This window comes from Podarcis muralis, chromosome 1 (genome assembly GCF_964188315.1).
Source record: "Podarcis muralis chromosome 1, rPodMur119.hap1.1, whole genome shotgun sequence".
NCBI lineage: Eukaryota > Metazoa > Chordata > Lepidosauria > Squamata > Lacertidae > Podarcis > Podarcis muralis.
In genome coordinates, this window is record NC_135655.1 from 83713470 (window position 1) to 83733924 (window position 20455).

At 46.1% G+C, this 20455-nt stretch overlaps 3 protein-coding genes across 7 annotated transcripts in view; 1 reads left to right on the forward strand and 2 right to left on the reverse strand.

The window, feature by feature from the left end:
• Positions 1 to 386: 386 nt before the first annotated feature.
• On the reverse strand, positions 387 to 7979 carry LOC114602452 (glycine N-acyltransferase-like protein 3). 4 transcript variants are annotated; one of them, XM_028740695.2, is made up of 6 exons: positions 6168 to 7979; positions 4253 to 4357; positions 3700 to 3807; positions 2632 to 2758; positions 2147 to 2276; positions 387 to 849 (listed from the first exon to the last, which is right to left on the reverse strand). In XM_028740695.2, the coding sequence occupies exons 2-6, from the start codon at positions 4328 to 4330 to the stop codon at positions 438 to 440; spliced, it is 855 nt and encodes a 284-aa protein (XP_028596528.2). In that variant the 5' UTR covers positions 4331 to 4357; positions 6168 to 7979; the 3' UTR covers positions 387 to 437. The 4 variants fall into 4 exon arrangements, with proteins under 4 accessions (XP_028596528.2, XP_077789835.1, XP_077789833.1 ...); XM_077933709.1 differs by having other exon boundaries at positions 4253 to 4438; XM_077933707.1 differs by having other exon boundaries at positions 4253 to 4438; positions 6076 to 7979.
• A 232-nt stretch (positions 7980 to 8211) lies between these two features.
• On the forward strand, positions 8212 to 16431 carry LOC114602483 (AH receptor-interacting protein-like). The gene is given in 7 exon segments (XM_028740751.2): positions 8212 to 8481; positions 10378 to 10557; positions 11584 to 11772; positions 12178 to 12354; positions 12756 to 12897; positions 13401 to 13601; positions 13604 to 16431. Coding segments are annotated over 7 exon segments (1053 nt in total). The 5' UTR covers positions 8212 to 8382; the 3' UTR covers positions 13669 to 16431.
• Positions 16432 to 17148: 717 nt separating this feature from the next.
• The window catches only part of LOC114602469 (unconventional myosin-X-like), a 77153-nt gene continuing 73846 nt past the window's right edge, over positions 17149 to 20455 (reverse strand). For both annotated transcript variants that reach the window (XM_028740721.2, XM_028740739.2), the window contains one exon: positions 17149 to 19962. In XM_028740721.2, the coding sequence (XP_028596554.2) occupies positions 19849 to 19962 (114 nt within the window). In that variant the 3' untranslated portion in view covers positions 17149 to 19848. The remainder of the gene's footprint in view (positions 19963 to 20455) is intronic.

The window sequence follows — 20455 nt, forward strand, 5'->3', positions numbered from 1 at the left end:
TAAACAAGGAGCAGCACTGTTAGGTTAGCCAACTGGAGGCTTCAAACCTGTCAAAAGTTCTCAGACTTCCTTCAGTCATTTTGATTTGTCATGATACTGTTCTGAAGCCTGGGAGTTTGTAGGCCTCGGGTGGCCCAGCAACCCTAGGATGCAACTCATCCAGGAGCACAGATGGAATCGGTGAAAATCAAATCTATCCTTCATCTGCTGGCTATTTGTTTGAGGTCTGGATCTAATCGGTTTTAGCTGGAAAGGTATTGATTCAGCTTAGATGTTAACTGTGGGGCCAATGTGCTTGTGTCCAGATTATTAAATGTGAACCTAGTTCTTGAAACTTTATACAATTTAAAATGTATATATAGGAATTTTCTCATTTAAACCATCTGTTTCTGCTACCACTAGTTTATTTTTTACTGACAGAGCTTTTGAATGGCCTGTTACAGCAGAGAAATGGGTGTATGCAGGTCGTAGGACAGAAAGCAACTAGTAAAGTTCGCTCCAAGGCATTGTAGGGCTCTCTGCATTGATGTGTTGTTTTCCAGGACATCACCATAGACTGGGTAATTGAGGCTTTGTAGTTTCCTGCCTAGTGCTGCTATCACCAGCTGAATGTAGCCTTTGCCACGGTGCGCTGGCATGGTGTAAGCATGGGTCAGGCACCCAAATTGATCCAGCAGGACCCAAGAGATAGGACATCCTCCAGCATCCAGAAGGCAACTACTAGAGAAGCAGTCGATTAGCCGAGTCAGATAGCAGAGACTCTGCTCATTGCCACCTACACTCCAGGTCTCATTCAGCAGGGCAGCATGAGCGGTGTTGAGGGATGAGAGTTTCAGCTCTGATCCTGACCTGAAGAAGGAAAGAAAGGTTAAGGCCTACCTTCAGAAGTAACACTTAAGGCATGATGAACCAGTCAGCTCCAGCACCCAAGTGTCAAGCTTGAAGTCTGCAGATGGAGCTGGGATACCCTGCAACCACCTGAAGGTTAACATGACAAAAAGTGTAACTGAGCCCTCTGTAGCTTTCCTAGATCTATGAGCACATGGTGGTGCTTGTTTGATCTCTAGTCATGGAGGATGGTAGGCCCTAGCTAGTTTATTATTTATTAAATTTATTCCCTACCGTTATTAGTGAGGGACCCAGTTTTTATGCTGACTTCCTTACTTGGGCTACATTTCCCCAAAATTAATTAAGAGGGAATGATGAGTGGCATTGTTATGAGACTATTAAATGCCACCAATGTTGTTTGTTGCTGTACTTGCTGCAACAGAGTTAAATCTTGAATATTTAGTACAGGCTTCCTCAAACTTGGTCCTTCATATGTTTTGAGACTACAATTCCCATCATCCCTGACCACTGGTCCTGCTAGCTATGGATCATGGGAGTTGTAGGCCAAAAACATCTGGAGGGCCAAGTTTGAGGAAGCCTGATTTAGTGCCAGCCAGCAAAGGTTTAGTACAGAGGAGCTCATTACATTGTGTAGCTGCTATTAGCCCAGTGGATTCATAGTAGTATAAACTACAGCTATTGGTAAGTTGATCCCACTCTACAGGTGAAATGTTTCAGGAATATTAACCCTATGAAAGCACAATCCTTTATTGTAATATTTATCAACAGTGATGTTACATTCTAACCTCACTGCCTGCCCAGTTGAATGTCCTGTCCTCCCCTTCCCATTTTACAGAGGACTTATCCAGTGGCCCTGATAAACATTACTAAGTATCTGCCTTTTGGAAAGCCTACAAATATGATTTACAGAGATCCACAAACATTGGCTTACTAGCCAGCCATTGTTTGTGCTTGCTCCTAATCACCTTGCTTGTGTCCTTGGGCATGTGCAGAGTACCTGGGTAAAAAACAGGGATCATCTCTTATTTGAATTATGGAAAAAAATCAGAAACATGGAGGAGTCTTTCTGCTGTTACAACTGCCAAGGTCCTTGTCCTTTCTTCCTGAAAAGATAACTGCCTAGCATAAGAGTCACCTCTTGGCTTTGAGTTTATTTCCTCTTGCACATATTTTCCCCTGTTACAGGTCTCCAGTGAGTGGGCACCATGCTCTAAATTACTACTGCACTGGCAAATGTCTCCTGCCTTCCTTGTATTGCTTGCTACCTGCAACCCCTGAGTCATAGAGCGTGACATACGTGGGTGTGGAAGAAGACAAATTCAAGGGTTTCTGCACAACAAAAAACTGGGTCCGAGTCACCAGCTTTGCGGAGAAATGCTTGGCAGCTGCTAGGTTTTGAGATGTCTGATACACACCATCCTGCAGACCTGGGTGTGGAAAATGGTGAGGGGATTATTGAGGTGCTCAGAGGAGAGGGGCAGAAGTCGCAGAAGCATAGACCACAACTCTATATGATTATGGGAAAGGTAAAACGGTGATCACCTCAAGTAAACCTTGCTCTGACTAGCGAAGAGGATTTCAGCAGCACCAAAACTAAGATTTTCTTCCACAGATGTAGAACAGGTTACAATAACACTTCTCTAAATGTATATGCCAGTGCTGAAACAGTTTAGAAAAGTACACACACTCTTAAAACTTGTGCATACAATATTCCTTTTTTTAAGAATTCTAAATTAGTAGCACTGGCACATGCACAGAACTTTGGGTGTTGAGGTGTCTTACCCTGAAGTAAGAATTCTTGTTTCCAATCAATGGCATCAGAATCTTTCACCAATTTCTCATAGGCATTTAGGTCCTTATAGAAAACTGCACAAGATTGGGTAAAATAGTTCATTTCTGAAGGCACTTTCTAGGCAAAAACAAGCAGGAAAGATGGGAAGAGGTCATTCCTTTGCACACACTAGCCCACCTAGGAGTCTTCATCTAAAGAGCAGGCTTAAAAAGCTTTAAAACGGGTGGATAAGATTTTTATCATAGCAAACCCTCTGCAAGACATAGGCAACCACAGAAAGCACACATCAGATTGCTCATCTGATCAGTGACAAATGCCCCTCTTCAGATGATTGAGGTGCAATTTGCATCCAGCCTCAGATGATCAATCTCATCATTTAAAAAATTTCTCCCCCCTTTTTGCTCCTGCTCCCAATATCGGGGAGGTCTTTGATCTGATCAGGCCTCTGGGTTGGGGGTTTGCCACCCTTGTTTTAAACTAAGTGTTACTATGCAAAATATGTGCAGTTTTTCTGTTTTAGGGGGCCCAAATGACTCCCCCCACTAGCATATCTGATGTAGAGAACAGCATTTCCCTAGCATTCAGCTGACAATATTTCACTGCCAGGAAAATATGCCCCAGCTTGTACCTCATTTATGAGTGTGCTGTGGAAAGTACTTGTGCAAAGGAGTTAGGCACCTGTTGGGGTGTTGTTGGCACCCTGGCAAGAGATAATTTCCTGCACCAGGAATGCTCCACCTCCCAATCCTATCTTCCCCACTATGACTCTTTGTATGTGGCTGTACTCTCCCTTGGGTAAAAGTGTGCATCATCCCCCTTTAAAAATAATGGGGCAGACATGTTGCTGCCCCAGCAACAGTGCACCACACCCCTACACTATGAGAGCATAAGTACAAGTTATCAAGCTATCAGCACTAAATTGAGGTTAAGGCTAACATGCAAAATGATTGTTCCCACTGGTAGTGCTTTCTTCGTCCTCACAATTCAAGCCCTTTGCTGATGCTACTCACAGAACCAAGACAAACATCCCTCTCTTAGGTGTCCCATCTCAGCAATACCTCTCTCTGGAGCCGTGCAATGACCACTTGGAAGCTGGGCCAGGAATCTACCAGTATCTCCTGATGGAAAGCGTTTCCCTGGCACACGTTCAGCACAGCCCCATGGACCTGGTGGGACAAGAGGGAGGGGGCACGGCAGGGCCATTTCAGCTATCTTGACATAACAGAAACGGGAGCATTAAAAGAATTCAGATGTGTTCCTGGTTTCTTTCAAATGTCGCCTGTCAGTTTTGTGGCCAGCCTTGCTGTTAACCTTGTCAGTGGTCAGTTGATCCACGAAGCCAACAGTGAGTCATGACATTGCCAGCCCAACCTTATCTGCCATTTTCTGGAAAGCCCTTGTGCCCAGAGTACAGTTCCTTGATCTGACATTTCCAGCTCTAAAGGATAAGAAAGAAACCACTACTACCTTCCCTCAGATTCTTGGATTGAAGAGGTATCTGTCACAGACTGGGCTCCTGGTGGTGTTCACATTAAGCTTTGGGTTGGATTCATCGCCCAAGCAGAGGTTCTGCATCTGCCTGGCAAAGAGCAGAGGAGGATGCCATCTCACCTTTAGAGATTCGGGGAAGCAGCTCCTCAGCTCTTTCTTCAGCACTCGAAGCTCATCCTTGTTGACTAACACCAGCATCCTCAGGGAAGGCTGGGCCTGCAGATGCTGCAGAAATGAAGACAAAGACCAATGGTGCTTGGGGTGAAAGGATGTCACTTTCCCTTGTACTTCCCTTTCAGCAAAAATCTGCCATGGCAGAAAAAGCAACACACATTTTAATGATGCTGGGATGTAGAACTTTGCCAGTCTCAGATTTTGTTGTTGCTTAGTTGTTTAGTTGTGCCCGACTCTTCATGACCCCATGGACCAGAGCACGCCAGGCACTCCTGTCTTCCACTGCCTCCCACAGTTTGGTCAAATTCATGCTGGTCTCAGATTTACTTGGTCATATGACTGGGTAAATGCCATAGAACACAGACAATGAACTGTACAAAATGGCACTGCTGTGCCTCCTTTCACACCCCAATCTTAAAGGTGGACTCACCTGGGCACTTGGAAATTGATGAGAGTGATTCAATGCCCTACAACAAGTTTTGGAGTAAGTGCATTCAAGGTTAGTAACAGCTTGATCAGTAACAGGGTTCTGTCTCAACAGAGTCAGGAGTTCCTGATGAATTCAAAGTCCAAGGCAAAATAACTTTTGACTAAGTCATCTTGGGACATCATCTAGCAAGCTAGCTTGTTCCTGAGGCCTTCCCCTTCATTTGTTTGAGAGAATCACCTGGAGCTTCTTCAATGCAGGGGCGTAGCTAGCTGCTCCGGTACCGAGAGTGGTGGGGGCACCACAGCAATCCACCCAGGGGGGTGGCTGGCAAGCTGCCCACGGAGTCCGCCTGGCAGACACAAGCCCCATGCTGCTGTTTCAGGCAGTGCGGGCTCCCAAGCCACTGCGTCACTCCCAGGAGAGACGTGACTCAGGCGCACTGCAGGCCAGGCCCCGCAGTAAGTGCTGCCCCCCACGGTGTGCCATTTTGTCACCCCTCAGGGATGACACACGGGGCGCACCGCACCCCCTTCCTATGCCCCTGCTTCTATATTAACCCACCTTTCTGCAACACACCTATGCTCTGCTGGTAGCACCCTGCATCCAACTTTCCTGGATTTTGGAATAGAGAGTAAATCAAATGGCATCTTATTTTTCTAAACTCTCCCAAGTGCTCTCAAACAGAAGAAAGGAGGACAATGTGTTAAGTGGAGGAAGGAAGCACCAGATCACTCTGGAGAAGTTTCAGAATTCAAGTCTTTCATCAATTGCCTTTCATGTTAATTTACACTGACATTTGTCACACAACATTCATGCAGGAATAACATTTCTGCAGGTGTGCTAGCATCGACGGCAGTGTTCAGTGTTTCCCAAGTGCCAAGCACAGGACTTGGAATGCCCTTAGAGCTAGGGTCCTGGGCCTTTACTATTTGCACATGGCTGGGGCATGTGTGCATCAGCCAATGCGTCTTCTGCTTATCTCTCCATAACGAACGGCATCTGTCCCAATTCTCTCTCAGTCAGCTGTTAAAGGTACAAGGTGCTTGTCCTGTGTGTCTGACAACCCTACACCAGTCAATAAAAGATTCTAGCTCCAGTGTGGACCCTTGGCACAATCAGATTTCTTTGTAATGGCGAAGCAAGACCCAGATATGCAGAAATCAACCTTGTTGAATATATCAAAAAGCAGATGTATAACTTATCATATTAAAACCTAGCAGGAGAAGCAGCAGCTGTCAGTTCTAGAAAGGCAGCTTAGATCTGAACTAAAAACACCAAAACACCTAATCGTGGTGTGTGGAGCTCTGTAGTGCTCCCATCTCCTTAATTGGGCACTTACCGTCTGCAAAATGATATGAGGATGTTTCTGGATCCAGTTCTGGGGACCTTGCAAAAGGGAAAGGAAATATTCTCTTCAGCAGGGCCTCTTACCTGCCAGGTACAATGGAAAGGGCTAGAGTCCTCTTGTCAGTCTCCTCCACAGTCATCAGAGGCGGTTAGGGGTGAAGTGAGAAGGCGGAGAGTCCTCTGCCAGATTGTTCTCATGCAACAGACAAATGATTCATTCCCACATTTTCTGAGCCCACAGGGGAAATGGTTCAACCTAGCTTGGAAACAGTTATCCCGTCCCTGTCAAACGTGTATTTTTATTTATTTATTGGTTAATTATTAAAAAACACACATCCCTAACATCCTAGTTAAGGTGAAGGAGACTGTAAATAACAAAGCAGAAAAAACAGAAGCTGGAGAAATGGGAAATTCATGGCCAGTAGCCATCTAGGACAAACGAGGACCAGGACAAAATCAGAAAAAGAACAAAGGCTGCAAATGATGCAATGTAGGTGGGGGGTGTTCTCCAAAGGTCACACATGTTTAGCAAAGCCTTCTCAGAAGGACCCTTACTTTAAAAAGTGCACAACAATGTATTTGAATTATATCTATCCATCTATCTAGTGAAAATATCAGCCGTGTGTGGATATACAAAAATAAAAAGATCAATTTTATACACAATCCTACTATAGTATGTAAAATGTAAATATGCAAAATTCTTACATAATTATATTTTGTCTTTAGTTCACTCACTTCCCATGATTTTTGTAATCACTCAGACACTCATAATTTAATCACCACCCTTTTATTTGCAATCTAGCTATCCTGAGGAAATTGACAAAGCCTAGGCACATGTACCTGGAAGTCATTTCCATTGAACTCAATGGAGCATATAGGATTGCATTGTAAAGATGCAATGCGAAGTGCAATTACTAGGGCAGAGCTTTCCAAACTTTTCATGTTGGTGGCACAGTTTTTAGACATAAATGAACCCCTTTCCAGTCTCGGGAAGAGCATGGGGAGCGTTCATGTGACACACCTACATGCTGCAGCCAACACTAACCTGTCACAACACACAGCTCCCTAAGCTGTTAAAAATGGTCTTCAAGGGTGTTAAGCATTGAATAGAACTTCTGGATTAGCAAACCAATAGGAAGGAAAACAGATGTTGGGGAATGGGGAGAAAGGCTTCTTCCTTTAGATTTTCTGTAATTAAGAAAGGGAGTATTCGTGACCTAGAGCAGAAACAGGATATGGCATTTCTTTTTACATTTAGCCCAGCATAGAATGATAGAATCAGAGCTGGAAGGGACCCCATGGATCATCTAGTCTGTTGTTGTTTAGTCATTCAGTCGTGTCCGACTCTTTGTGACCCCATGGACCAGAGCACGCCAGGCACTCCTGTCTTCCATTGCCTCCCGCAGTTTGGTCAAACTCATGTTCGTAGCTTCGAGAACACTGTCCAACCATCTCATCCTCTGTCCCCCCACCCTTCTCCTTGTGCCCTCCATCTTTCCTAACATCAGGGTCTTTTCCAGGGAGTTTTATCTTCTCATGAGGTGGCCAAAGTATTGGAGCCTCAGCTTCAGGATCTGTCCTTCCAGTAAGCACTCAGGACTGATTTCCTTAAGAATGGATAGGTTTGATCTTCTTGCAGTTCATGGGACCCTCAAGAGTCTCCTCCAGCACCATAATTCAAAAGCATCAATTCTTCGGCAATCACTTCCATACATCACTACTGGGAAAACTATCTAGTCTAGCCCCCTGCAATGCAGGAATATGCACTCATACCAGGATCATTCAAACCTGTAACCTTGGTATTAGCAGGTCTCTCAGTATGTTGGATTTTGTGTGCAACGTTGCTCTACTGTTCTATACCCACTGTATGAAGTATTAACATCTTTTGTATTACAACAGCCGATTAGCAGTATACAATAACTACTACGTGGTCTGCAGACTCCGTAGCTCCTGTGCGAAGGCAAGGAGCTCCCCCGCAGACTCGGGAGACGCAACAGGCACGTAAAGAAAAAACGCGCAGGCGCAGACTGGGCTCAGGCCGCTACTTGGGACAGGAGTTGAGAGCCCAGATCCGCGCAACGCCGCGCCGCCCGCCCCTCTGTTTACAATAAGTATAGCCAGCCGAGGCTGAGCCCGAGTCCTTCCGAAAGACTTCGGCTGCCGCCAGCCGCGTCCGAAGCCGGATACGGAAATAACCGACGACATCCGGCATCCGCCGAAGGGAGCTTCGGCGGCTCATCCGTAGGCTACGGAGACGCACGAAGGTTGCCTCGAAGCAAAACTCGGGCGAGGAGCCATCATGGCGGACCAGGTCGAGCAGCTCCGGGCGGATGGCATCCAGAAGCGGTTGGTGCAGGAAGGCCGAGGGCCCCAACCAGATTACCAAGATGGTACCAAGGTGAGAGAGGACGGTTTCTCGGGGCTGAGGTAAATAACGGAACGGGGCCGGAGGAGCGCGCATGCGCAAGCGAGCGGCGATGACGCACGAGGAGGCTAAAATACGCGTGCGCGGGGAAGATAGTGGGGTGCGGGGTTTGTGAGTTGAGTTCGTTACCCACGCTTTATTACATCCAGAATTGTGCTAACTCGAGGCTGATTCGTTCCTGCCTTCGAGATGGAGGGATTCTCCCCCCACCCCGCCCATAAATGTGCATTTTGTAAGCTGTGCTTCCAGTCCACTTCGAATATGTGACGGGTTAATCCCGAGGGGGGGAAGGAAGTATGTGTGGGGGGGTCTTATTTATTAAATAAAATGTTTACACTGCTTGGGGGACGCGGGTGGCGCTGTGGTCTAAACCACAGAGCCTAGGGCTTGCCGATCAGAAGGTCGGCGGTTCCCCAAAGCATCGATTGATACAAGAGGCCCTGTCCCAACCTTCAAAACAGGATCATATTTGCAGTGAGAACAGACTTGGTGCTTGTAAATTGAATATGTGCATTAAAATAGGATAAAGCCACATCTGTGCTACCAGTAAACACTTTACAGATTAATCTGCATAATTGGATAGTGAAGACACTTGACGTGTGTGTTGCTTCTCCCAGCTGCTGTAGTATGCCTGAGAGAAACCTTTATTCCTTTAAGAAGGGCCATAGGTGAGTAGCGGGTCAGGTGCTTTGTATGCAGATTCTGCACCAGGCATCTCCAATTAAAAGGAACAGATAGGAAGGGAGAGGAAGGGGCCTCCTCTTCCCGAGACCCTGTTGAGCAGCTGCTGCTTGTCAGAGCACACAACCCTAAACTAGGGGGCAAATAGTCTGATCTGCTATAAAGTAGCTTCCTGGGATAAAAGTCACCTAAGCCACCTTCAGCTAGTAGCAGATCTGTGTTTATAAGATGCTGAAGCCCCTTCCTGCATTTACACTTCCCAGTGCAGTAACTCCCCCCCCCCTTTATTCTCTGCCTGAGAAATTGGGGGACAGAGATATTTAAACAAGTTATTTTTATTTGCTGTATAATTCCCCTACAGCTTCATGAATAACAGTTTCTTCTGGCTCAGTAGCTTGTGAGACCTGCTGCTCAATCCACCCGCATAGCAGTATGGTACGGTGAGTGGGCTGGTACAGGCTTGTGTTTAAGTCGTAGCCATGGGTGGCCAGGACTTGCATGTAGGTGAGTGAATGGGCTAGCAGAGGAGGGAATGGAGTGCTCTGTTCCTCTGCATCCAGCTTGGTATTGCAACTCTCCAGTCGTTCTTTGCCAGCCCCCAGCTGGCTAATAAACATTTTTGCAGGTTAGGTAACTTTTCTGGGCTTGTTTACAACCCTGGGCTAGGACTTTCTATATCTATTTGCCTGTTGATTTGACCAGTTATTTAAATGGATGTTGAGAATCAAATTTGTATATATTTAATGCTTCCCATATAAAATCCCAAAGTGATTTAGCAACATCCATATGTGTGTGTGTGTGTGTGTGTGTGTGTGTACACATGTCAAGGACAGATACAGACAGGGGGGTGGGGTGGGACTCCACTTGAAAGGCTTATTGTAGAAAATGAAGGTTATTTGATAGGCACCGAAAAGATGAAAGAGTTGGTGCCTGCTTGATGCCATGAAAGGGAGCTTCATAGGGTAGGTACCACCATGATAAAGGTCTAGTTCCTACAGTGCATGGAATGGATCAGCTAATAAGCTGAAATTTCTACAAACTCTGTTCTGAGCTTGATTGCACTAACTCTGTCACTTGTATACAGTGAGGGCAATGTACTGTGCTATTAGCTTTATTCATCATATTAGAAGTTGGTGTAATGCCACGTCAGTCCCTTGATCCAACCACTCTGCTTCCCCTTCTCTTCAGGTGACCTTCCACTACCGCACACTGCTCTGCAGTCCGGACCAGCGAGTCTTGGATGACAGCCGTACCCGAGGGAAGCCCATGGAGCTCATCATTGGCAAGAAATTCAAGCTGCCCGTTTGGGAGACTATCCTGCACACAATGAGAGAGGGAGAGATGGCTGAGTTCTTGTGTGACACAAAGGTAATCCTTGTGGGATGATCAGCCTCATAGAATTGTTGAGTTGGAAGGGACCACGAGGGTCATCTAGTCCAATCCCCTGCAGTGCAGGAAGTGGGGCTCAAACCCATGACCTTGAGATTAAGAGTCTCCTGCTCTACCAACTGAGCTATCATAGAAACAACATTCTTAAGTCTTAATTAATGCATGAAAGGGTTAATACCACAGAATAAGCTGTCTTGCCAGGCTTGCTTAGGTCACTTCCCCTTAGGTCATCAAGCCTATTGTTCTAACCTCCACACACATCTACCTGAGAAGCTCAGCATAGCTCTCACAAACCACTATTTTGAGTTCTTTAGAAACTTTAACCACTTTGTAATTTAGCCAACTGTTAGTGTCTGTGCAAATTTATGAAGCCATTTGAAGTCAGTAAACCAATTTTAACTTACCCAATGCGTGGTCTTTTTCTATGTTAGGGGAGGAGGAAAACTTTGGAAGGAGCTTGGAAGGGTGTATTATGAAGCTATAACAACTTATATTTCCACACTTTATTTTGCTGTATATTTTGCTATTTTAAATCTGCTGGGGTTCTCTCACTAAACAGTACGTGTCTCAAACTTGGATCTTGGCATCCAGGTACTCTTCTTTCTATATACCTATTTTTAACTTGAACCCAGAATCCCCACTTCTGCTGCAAGCTGGCTTGGTCTAGTGTGGGAAGTGGCTTAGACATACCAGGCAAGGAGAGGTCTCTTCCCTAGCCCTGGCATCTGTAGTTTCCCTAACACATACTTATGCTTTCTTGGTGCAGAATTGGAGTTTCCTTGGCTGCAACTTTTAGGATTCTCCTTCCACAACTCACAATTAAGTATTTGGATCTGGCACAGGTGATGGAATGCCAGATTTGTTCTTTTTGGAGAGACAATACACCATTTCAGCACTTGCACAAAATTTTATCTCATATCTTTGGGGCTGATGGTATTCCCTGGGAGAGGTTCTTCTCTCCTAGCAAGAAGGACTATGCCTGATCTTTTCTTTCTTTCTCTCCAGCATGTGGTCTTGTACCCAATGGTGTCAAAGAGCTTGAGGAACATTGCGGCTGGGAAAGATCCACTGGAGGGACAACGGCATTGCTGTGGCATTGCTCAGATGCATGAGCATCACTCCCTGGGTTACCCAGATCTCGATGAGCTGCAGCAGAACCCCCAGCCCCTCATCTTTGCCATTGAGATGCTCAAGGTGAGGGGAAGGAAAGGTGAGGTCCTCTGGGACAGTCAGAATCAGGAGAGTGATGGCTCTCTTGTGTATTTGGGAGTTTCTCCTGTATGTGGGTGTATGGATGTGCAAGAAGGGAGGAGAAAGCTGATTCCTAACAGATCTGTCTTGGTCTCCGTTTTTATTTTCTTGGCTACGTACATGAGATGATTTTGCTAGCTTTTTAAAGGTACCACCCAGGGATGAAGCAGCAGCTGCCTACTGAGAACCCTCCTATTATCTCACTTCCTCCCAGTTTCATAAATCTCATCAAAGACTGTTTTTTTATTACCTGTACCCTGGGATGCGGAAGGCACACAGTCAGATGGGCTCTTACAGTGCTCACATTGCCCCCACTAACCCAGCCTGCTGCCTTTGTGCCTCGCTTAGGTGGAAGTTCCTGGCACATACCGGCAAGATCCTTGGGCCATGTCCGATGACGAGAAAGTGAAGGCCGTGCCCCTGATCCACCAGGAAGGAAATGAGCTCTACAAGGAAGGCAAAGTGCAGGAGGCAGCTGCCAAGTACTACGATGCCATCGCTTGCCTCAAGAACCTGCAGATGAAGGTGAGTGAAGGCGCGTCTTCCTCACACCCTAGTGCAGCTTCACTTTTGTCTACACATTTGTGTTAAGAGGGTGGGTGTGTCAGCTCCAGATGTAAGCAGGGATCCTACTTCCCTTGCATCATGCTGCAGAGGCAGATGTGAGTTGTGGATTGATAGCCAGGGTTGGCTCTGCATAAAGGGCAGCCCTGCTCCCAGCGCAGTTCCTCCCCTGCCTTTCATTCCATAAGGTCTGCTCTGATGGCAGAGCTTCCGGCAGAGCTTCCAGGAGGCCACTCCTTTTCAGTCAACAGGGCCCTTGGTTGTGCTGCCCAGCCATCATGGCACCTCTGTTCTCATATGTAGGGGAACCTTTGAAATCCTCCAGCTTTGCCTCACACTCCTTTCCTTGTCCTGTACCCCAGGAGCAGCCCGGATCCCCAGACTGGATCCAGCTGGACCAACAAATCACCCCCTTGCTTCTGAATTACTGCCAGTGTAAGCTGTTGAACGAGGAGTATTACGAGGTGCTGGATCACTGCTCCTCTATTCTCAACAAGTATGAAGGTAAGGCATTTTGCTGGCCACACCATGCCCTAGTGGGGACTGGGAAGCAGTTCTGAAAATAGGGAGTTGTGGGATTTGATTAATCTAACTTTGTGTTGCGAGGGACTGCATGTGGGGGCAGAGGCGACCTACTGTGGTTTTAGAGAGCCAGCGTGGTATAGTGGTTAACATGTTGGACTAGGACCTGGGAGACCAGGGTGCAAATCTCTCAGACATGAAGCTCACTGGGTGACCTTGTCCTATGCTAGTCACTGTCTCCTAGCCTATCCAACCTCACAGGGTTGTGAAGATAAAATGAGAAGGGGAGAACCCTGGTGCACCACCTAGGGGGATGGGTGTGATATGTGTCATTTTAAATAAATAAGAGAGTCCTTGCATGTAACTGGGATTGAGGGGGGAGCTTTGTATTGTGCCCTGGTTGAAAGTGGAATAGACCACTGGGTGGGCCTGGTCAGAGTGTACGGAGCCTGCCTGCATTACTCAGGTGCTGGCTCTCCCCGCAGATAATGTCAAAGCCTACTTCAAGCGAGCCAAGGCCCATGCTGCTGTTTGGAATGCAACCGAAGCGCAGGCTGACTTTGCCAAGGTCTTGCAGCTGGATCCGTCGTTGGGACCTGTGGTTGCCCGGGAGCTGCGTAGCCTGGAGACCCGCTTACGTCAGAAAGAAGACGAGGACAAGATCCGTTTCAAAGGCATATTCTCCCAGTAGCCACGATGCCGCCTGCTGCTGTCCCACTCGGGACAGCTGAGGCTTTGCTGTCGGCGCTCTAGGGCCAGGCAGCGCCAATGGACCATGAGACTCCTTGGCTCAGGGCTAGTGCGGCCCTCCCCTTTGCACACATATTGGGGGAGCCGCCCTTTCTTGTCAGCAAAGTATGTTGCCTCTGTGCAAATAGCAGTATTTGCCAAAGAGAAGAGGGAGAGAGAAGGGAAGGCTTTCTGATTTCCCAGGCCAAAGAGGAATGTGTCTGCCAGATTAGGTGTGAGCCTCTTATGTTATCCCTCCAAGTGACCCTTTACCCTGTTCCTTTGCACACAGTGCCTTTTCCTGTGTTGCTCATGAAGAGAGAAACTTAGCTTGTGTGAGAGCTGCCAGGAGATACTGTGAGGTATGCTTTATGTTGTGGGCCAAGGCTGAATGGGCCATTTATGATGAGAGTTGCATGAAGGTGATCAGTTCTCCCTTTGAGTGCCATTCCTCCTTGCCATGCCCTCTGTGTGCAGTAGTGCATGTGTTTGCGCTTGTACTCAGTCCATCCTGGCTAGTGTGCAGGTTATAAGGTGAGGTTGCCCTTTTCTGGCTCCTGGCTGTGTGGGATGATACCCCAGGATCCAAATACATCTCCCTTTGTGAGGGAACCTTACATGGTGTATTGCTGAGTAAGAAGGAACCAAACCGTTGGATGCTTTGTCCAGCAGGTCTTTTTAAAGGAAAAAGAGGCTGCACCTACTGCATTGTGGTGGTTGTGTTGGAAACCTTTGGCTTCTTTAGTTAAAGTGTGTTGTGCTGTGATAGGTCAACCATAGACATGCGGTGCCCTGTGCTGCTTTGCAATCTAGGAGGCTCTGCCGAATGCCAGCGTCCCTGTTACTTGATGTAAGGCTGCTGTCAACATTCCTTGTTGTTCCTGGTGCTTTTGTAGCTGGTTGGAGGAAGAGGCAGTTTCAAAAAAAATTCTGCTAAAATGAAGAACTCTTCATTTCTTTGGGCCTTTAGTGCATGACTGAGAGAGAGGAGTCTTGTGCATATTGTTTCTTGATGCCTTCAGTAGCAAATATTCCAAACTGATGCAGTACAGCAACAGGCCTCAGTCCTTCCTTCCTTCCCTGAGAGGTAGGGCTTGGGAGCAAATAGCAAAAGGTGAGGCCAGCCAACCAGCCCCTGCTAGAATGTATATATATGAGCAATATACTGTGCAGTATATTCTGAAACTCCGAGGGTGACTTTGATTAAGGGTGACTGTTGCCACCTTCTGAAATGTCTAAGCCACATCAAGTGGCACAGGTAATTGTTGGCGCCAGTGACTTACCTAAGGCCAAGGGCACACCAGGAGGGCAGTGCCTCATAAGCACCAACTTTCCCTGTGAGTATAGCAGCAGCCAATAGTAAGGGGATCATGTCAAAGGCTCAGAGAGTTTTTCCCTTCCTTCTGTGTAGGAAAAGATGATGGGTGGACATGCCGTCATAAGCAGCTTTTTCCCTTTAATTATTTCAGAAACTGAATCAAAGACAGTCAGATTCACTGAAAGACTTAGGATGCAAAGAACACTTGTTCAGGGCGTTTTTCCGTGAGGAAGGATCTTTGCCCCAACCCACCAAGGTTATTTGCTTGTTAGAAAGGGTTTTGTGCTTGGATTGCCAATCTTGGGTACAGAATCAGTGGAGTTCATACCTGAGCAATGTCAGGACAATGGGCTCTTATAATGCCTTGAATCCCTGTTGTATGGTGAGTGTGATTGCAGTCTTTGCCTGGACTGTGGAACTGGCCCTAAAAGAGGGAGATACCATTTACCTACCCAGTTCAAATTGGATTACTTGTGTTCCTACCAAATACATCTACAGAGCCAATAATAATGTATTTTAATTTTTTACATCTTCCCAGTTACCTTTCCTTGCAAATCAGTTTATTTTGTTTTGTTGGTCTGTGCTGTCTTTCTTCAGTATACATCTGTACACAGTGCAGACCCCCCTCCAGACTGTTTTCAGCACCAGTGTGCATAGCACAGTCTGTATAGCTGGATTAAAAACTGTAGCTGTCAAGGTGTCCCATGGGGAAAAGGCACCTTGCTTTTTCAAAGTACTGTGTGCCTGTACACTCCAACTTCTACTCCAGAGGGCAGCCCATTGTTGTCCTGATATCACATGCACTTGCAGAGAAAATGGGAGATCATCCAAACACCATACCAAATCAAAATTGAAATGTCATGAACCAAGCAGAAAGGAACACTTTGTTCATCCTTCTGCGGCTTTAAAATTTGCTACCCAGTGTATATTTAGCCTAGCACATGCCCCTAGGGATAAAGTGGGTGAACAGAGAATGTGGGATCGAACGCCACAGTTGGCACAATCTATTATTTCTGTGCGGCTCCCATTCAGTTCAGCGGCTCTTGCACTGAGGAACTTGGCAGTAGATTGTGCTCAGTAATGGTCGTCTAAATAACCACCAGTAGAATTCAGAGTTGTACAATAAAGTTTCCTCTCTACCACAAAGTACTGCAAGAAAATGTTTTTGCTTATGTTTTTTAATGGTTAGATTATTGTACGTTGCCTGTCTTTGAGCTACAAAGGTTGTACTGCTTTTTTCTGGACCATATCTATATTTGGAGCAGGTAGGGCTTTCTTGGTCAGCTTTGAGTCTCATGCTACACCTATCAAAGTCTCTGTACTGCTAGTGCAAATCAGTCGCAGAAGACAAGCCTGGCTAACACAAAATCTTTGGGAAATAATTTTTAAAAATCATCATTGTGTTTCTATATTACAGGTTCAAGTGTATGGTATTTGTTTATATAAAAATTAAACATATTCAAAAGCAATTTGGTGACAGTTCTGGCATCTTTGGGTCCTGGGGGGAACAAGAAAAGAAGCCAGAGGATTAAAAACTGGTGTGCTTAGTCTAGACCCCCGTTTGCCTCTGAATTGCCGTCAATAAGGAAAATTGCAACTTTTTCTTCCAAGAATGAAAACAAGGAAAGTTGAAACATCTGTATACCTACTCTCCTGTTCAATGGCTTGAACAAGGAGTTGGCTCAGGAAATCAACACAGGCACAGCCTTGTAAGTAAAATTATTGTACCCTGTTCAGTTGACTTTCTGTAGCCTAATCCCTCCCCTCAGTGATGGGATAGAAATTTTATAAAGCAGCCCAGGAAGGAATAGAGCACTTCTGAAACGTGAAAAGCTTTAGCCCATGGGCTGGATACCCATAAGCAGGTTTTTCTGCTCTATTATTATTATTATTTGGTCATCTGTTACTAATAATTGACAGAACTCACTGTCGTGAAAGTTTACATCTGCTTGCACAACAGGACTTCCACCTTGTTTTCCTCGCCTCTGCAGCCCCTATGGTTCCTAAAATTGTGGGAAGACTGCAGGGGGAAGGAGAGGAAGATGGAGTTCCACTATGCAAGTTCATTCCACCCGTGCACGGACTGTTACAAACAATCCAAGGAATTTGAAAAAAATAATAAATGGGAAAGAATTCTACAAAAAAATGTCTTGTGAGCCTGTGAGTGAGGTACTGAAACAAAGAAAAACAATTTCAATCCAATAATTTATTAAACTTCCATCTTGTAAAGCCAGTTACAAATTAAACAAACGAAAAGAGCAGAAGGATATCTGCAATAGAATTAATGGAAGTTATACTTCTAATTGGGTTTAAGCTGCCTGCAGCAACCCATGAGCCAGGACAGAGCAGTAGTTCAGGGCTAAGGACTGGGGAGCAGGAAGGTGTACTAAGAAGGTTCTAGTATGTATCAGACCAAACAGGGAATATCAAGTTCACTAGTCGTCTTTGTTCCACTCTGCAACCTGGTGAGGGCCAAAACAAAGAGGTAAGAACTCTTAATGTGACTCAGTCTGGTGTCTTAAGGCAATGTTTCTCTTTCAAAACTACAGAATGGTGAGACAGTCTGTCCAGCCTTGCTGATGTAACTACATAACATGCACAGGATATTTGGGTGGGCATCTTACAGGAGAAAAGAGGTGGCTGCTAAACCCTGAACTGTGGCTTTTGTGTTTTCGCTTCAATAAAAAAGAAAGCAATTATAATTACATCACTGGATGGCTTCTTCAGACAGGTGTGACTTACTTTATTTGCATTCCCAGGGACAAAGGGATGGGAGTGTGGAAACAAGATCCCTGATTGGATAATCCTTTTCAGAGGAAAAGTTCCAGATTCTTTGGGTTTTACTGAGTGGCCTGGACAAGAGATTTGAAATTCAACCTTGGTAGGTCAGAGCAGATTGGCAGCTTGATTTGCCTAGCTGAAAAAGAAAGTGGAAAACCCCAAAATAGCCTGGAATGGGGAAAAATGCTGCCTTTGTGCTTAGACAGGAAGGCATAGTTGAATATAATTCCCCTCAAATTATACAAACGTAGAAATGGATAGTAGACAAAGAATTTAGGATCCTGAGAATCTTGGCTGTATTTTTCTTTTTAAAAAATTAAGTCCCTAGCCCCATAGGCTATGAAAAGATGCTTACAAATACCTGGGTAATGGCCAGAGATGTCTCAGAAGGCAGGAGGTGGGCTGAGTAAGATTTGAACTCTTTGGGGACAGGACTTCAATACTTTATCCACCTCTTGACCCCTTTCCTACTGCTTGCAGAAGCAGGATAAAGAGACATATTTTGCATTAACTGCCTTTCATCTGTCATCGGCCAACCCACTGCAAGCTAGTTACTTTGGAGGGCTTATGTGCATGGCTTTTCTAAGCAACCACAATGGACCAATGTGGCACTTAGCCTAGTGGAAACTTGTTGGTCTCCAGGTGTATGAACCCTTCCATAAGCTCCAGCTAGAACAGCCCATGGACAGGGATGAAGGAAAGTGTAGCCCAGGAATATCTGGAGGGCCACAGACTCCCCATCCCTGCCCTAGTGCTTCAGCAGCTTACAGGATAAACCCATTCTTCCCAAGTTGGCATGCTGGAGGGCTTCAGGAGAGAATGGAGCAAGTCCTCAGACAGGTGGGGATTCAGAGATGTACAGCCAACTCATCTGACTCCTTCCCGTGCCCCGTTCCTTCCCTACCTCATCAAGCACAGATGATTCCTTCAGCCTTCTGTGTTCTCAATTACCTTGACTCTAGTTGCTTTTTCTCTCTGCCGCCTTTGCAGCCAGCTCCCTCCTCTTACCTCCTCAAAACCCATTCATTTAGTCTGTTTTACTATCTGTAGCCTCCCAAGGCTTTGTGTGGCATAAAAACTAGCCTATAGAAAAGGATAAGGAATAAAAGCAGCCCAAACTCCAGGAAGGAAGGAAGGGAAAGCAGCATCAAAGTGATTAGGGAAAAGGGACTGTTCTCCTTGCAACTGGATACATGTAGATCTATCCACAAATCTCACCCCCTGGACTCATCAGAGAAATGGGTTTTTTTATACTACCAAGTGGCAAACTCTCCAAACATGCACCATGAGAAATAGCTCCTCTCCAAAGGGCTTGGAAGAACAGCACCGAAAGAAATATGTGTCGTTTTACACACAGCTGGTGGTTTCCATAAGGATCCTGCTTCGGGAGTCACAAGCCTCTGTGAGGATCTCCGCTAACAAAAAAACCAGAGTGGTGGCCTTTTAACAATTGTAGCTTTGAAAACTCTTGTGATTTGGAAGTAATTAAACCTTAAACCTCTGGGGATGGTAATACTGATAACACAACACAACCCCCCCCCCCACGCAGCAGAGAGGCTCACAATACTATATTCAGTAGTAGCAGCTCATCCCTGAGCGAACATCAGCCCCCCAAGGGTTAGTTTAGTCTTTACCATTGGAGAGCCTGGCAGCCAAATTAACTGGAGCCTCTATCTCTTGCGCACGCGGGAATCTTGCTTGGTGCATCACAGCACAACATTAAGACTCCCCACCCACCCACCTGCTGCTTTTATTGCACAAAATATTTCCGCACCTCAATCTCTTCAAGAAAGGTAGCCACATTTGCTTCTGGTGGCCTCACTTTGCATCTGCAGTAAGGTCTTTACTCCAAGAGTGAGGCCAGAGGGAGCCTGGCCTCCAGCTGCCTTGAGTAGCTAGCCAGAGTAGTCGGGGTTGTGGTTTTGGTTAAAGAGCAAGCCCTGCAGCTGTGGGTGCTCAGCATCAGTCCCTTTTTCCTTCTCTCAAAGCAAAGGAAAAAAGGGAGATGTTTTTTCCTTCTTACAAAAAAGGATTTTTGCTACAAATCTGGCTGGAACACAGTGTGTATCTTTCCTCAAGGGCTCAGTGCAGCACCACAGGCCTCATCACCTCGTCCAGATACTCGCACGACTGTCCAGGCTGGTGGCCGATTTGATGCTGCAACATTTCTTCACAATCATGTTGATGTAGGCTTTCATGATTTTAATGATCTCTCCCACCTAATAAGATAAGAGGGGATGGTCAGGATCACTTAACACACTGAGCAGTTATATAGCAGCAATTTCTGATGGTGGCCAGAAGCTAATGGAATATAACTGGAACGGGGACTTGCAAAGGGTCTTCTGGATCCCCTTGCTTTCTCCCAACCCCTACTGCTACTATCACTTTGGGAAACGCAAGAAAGAAGCCTGCATTTCTTTGGCTGTGCACACCTGTTCCCTGAGCAGAATTCAACCCCCGCTTGCACATGGGGTTTAAATTCCGCTCAAGGAACAAGCACAGGCAGCCCAAAAAATCTGTCAAATGCAGGCTTCTTCCTTGCTCCCCCCACCCTCCTTTGCTCGGGGAACGGGAGGGAGATAGAAATGCTTTGCCAGCTTTGTGACTGGTGATTTCCTAAGCCCCACCCACCTGTCAAATCTGACCCATGTGGCCAAACTGGGGAGCTAAAAGGGTTCCCCACCCCTGCAACATACTTTAAAAAGGAAGCCT

Excerpts from the sequence above, each read along its gene's own strand:
- LOC114602452 (XM_028740695.2), bottom strand. The coding sequence starts at position 4,330 with ATGCTGGTGTTAGTCAACAAGGATGAGCTTCGAGTGCTGAAGAAAGAG. Across the intron at positions 3,808-4,252 it reads GCTTCCCCGAATCTCTAAAG|GTCCATGGGGCTGTGCTGAA; the intron begins GTGAGATGGCAT and ends TTGTCCCACCAG. Across the intron at positions 850-2,146 it reads TTGTCTTCTTCCACACCCAC|GTCAGGATCAGAGCTGAAAC; the intron begins GTATGTCACGCT and ends TTCCTTCTTCAG.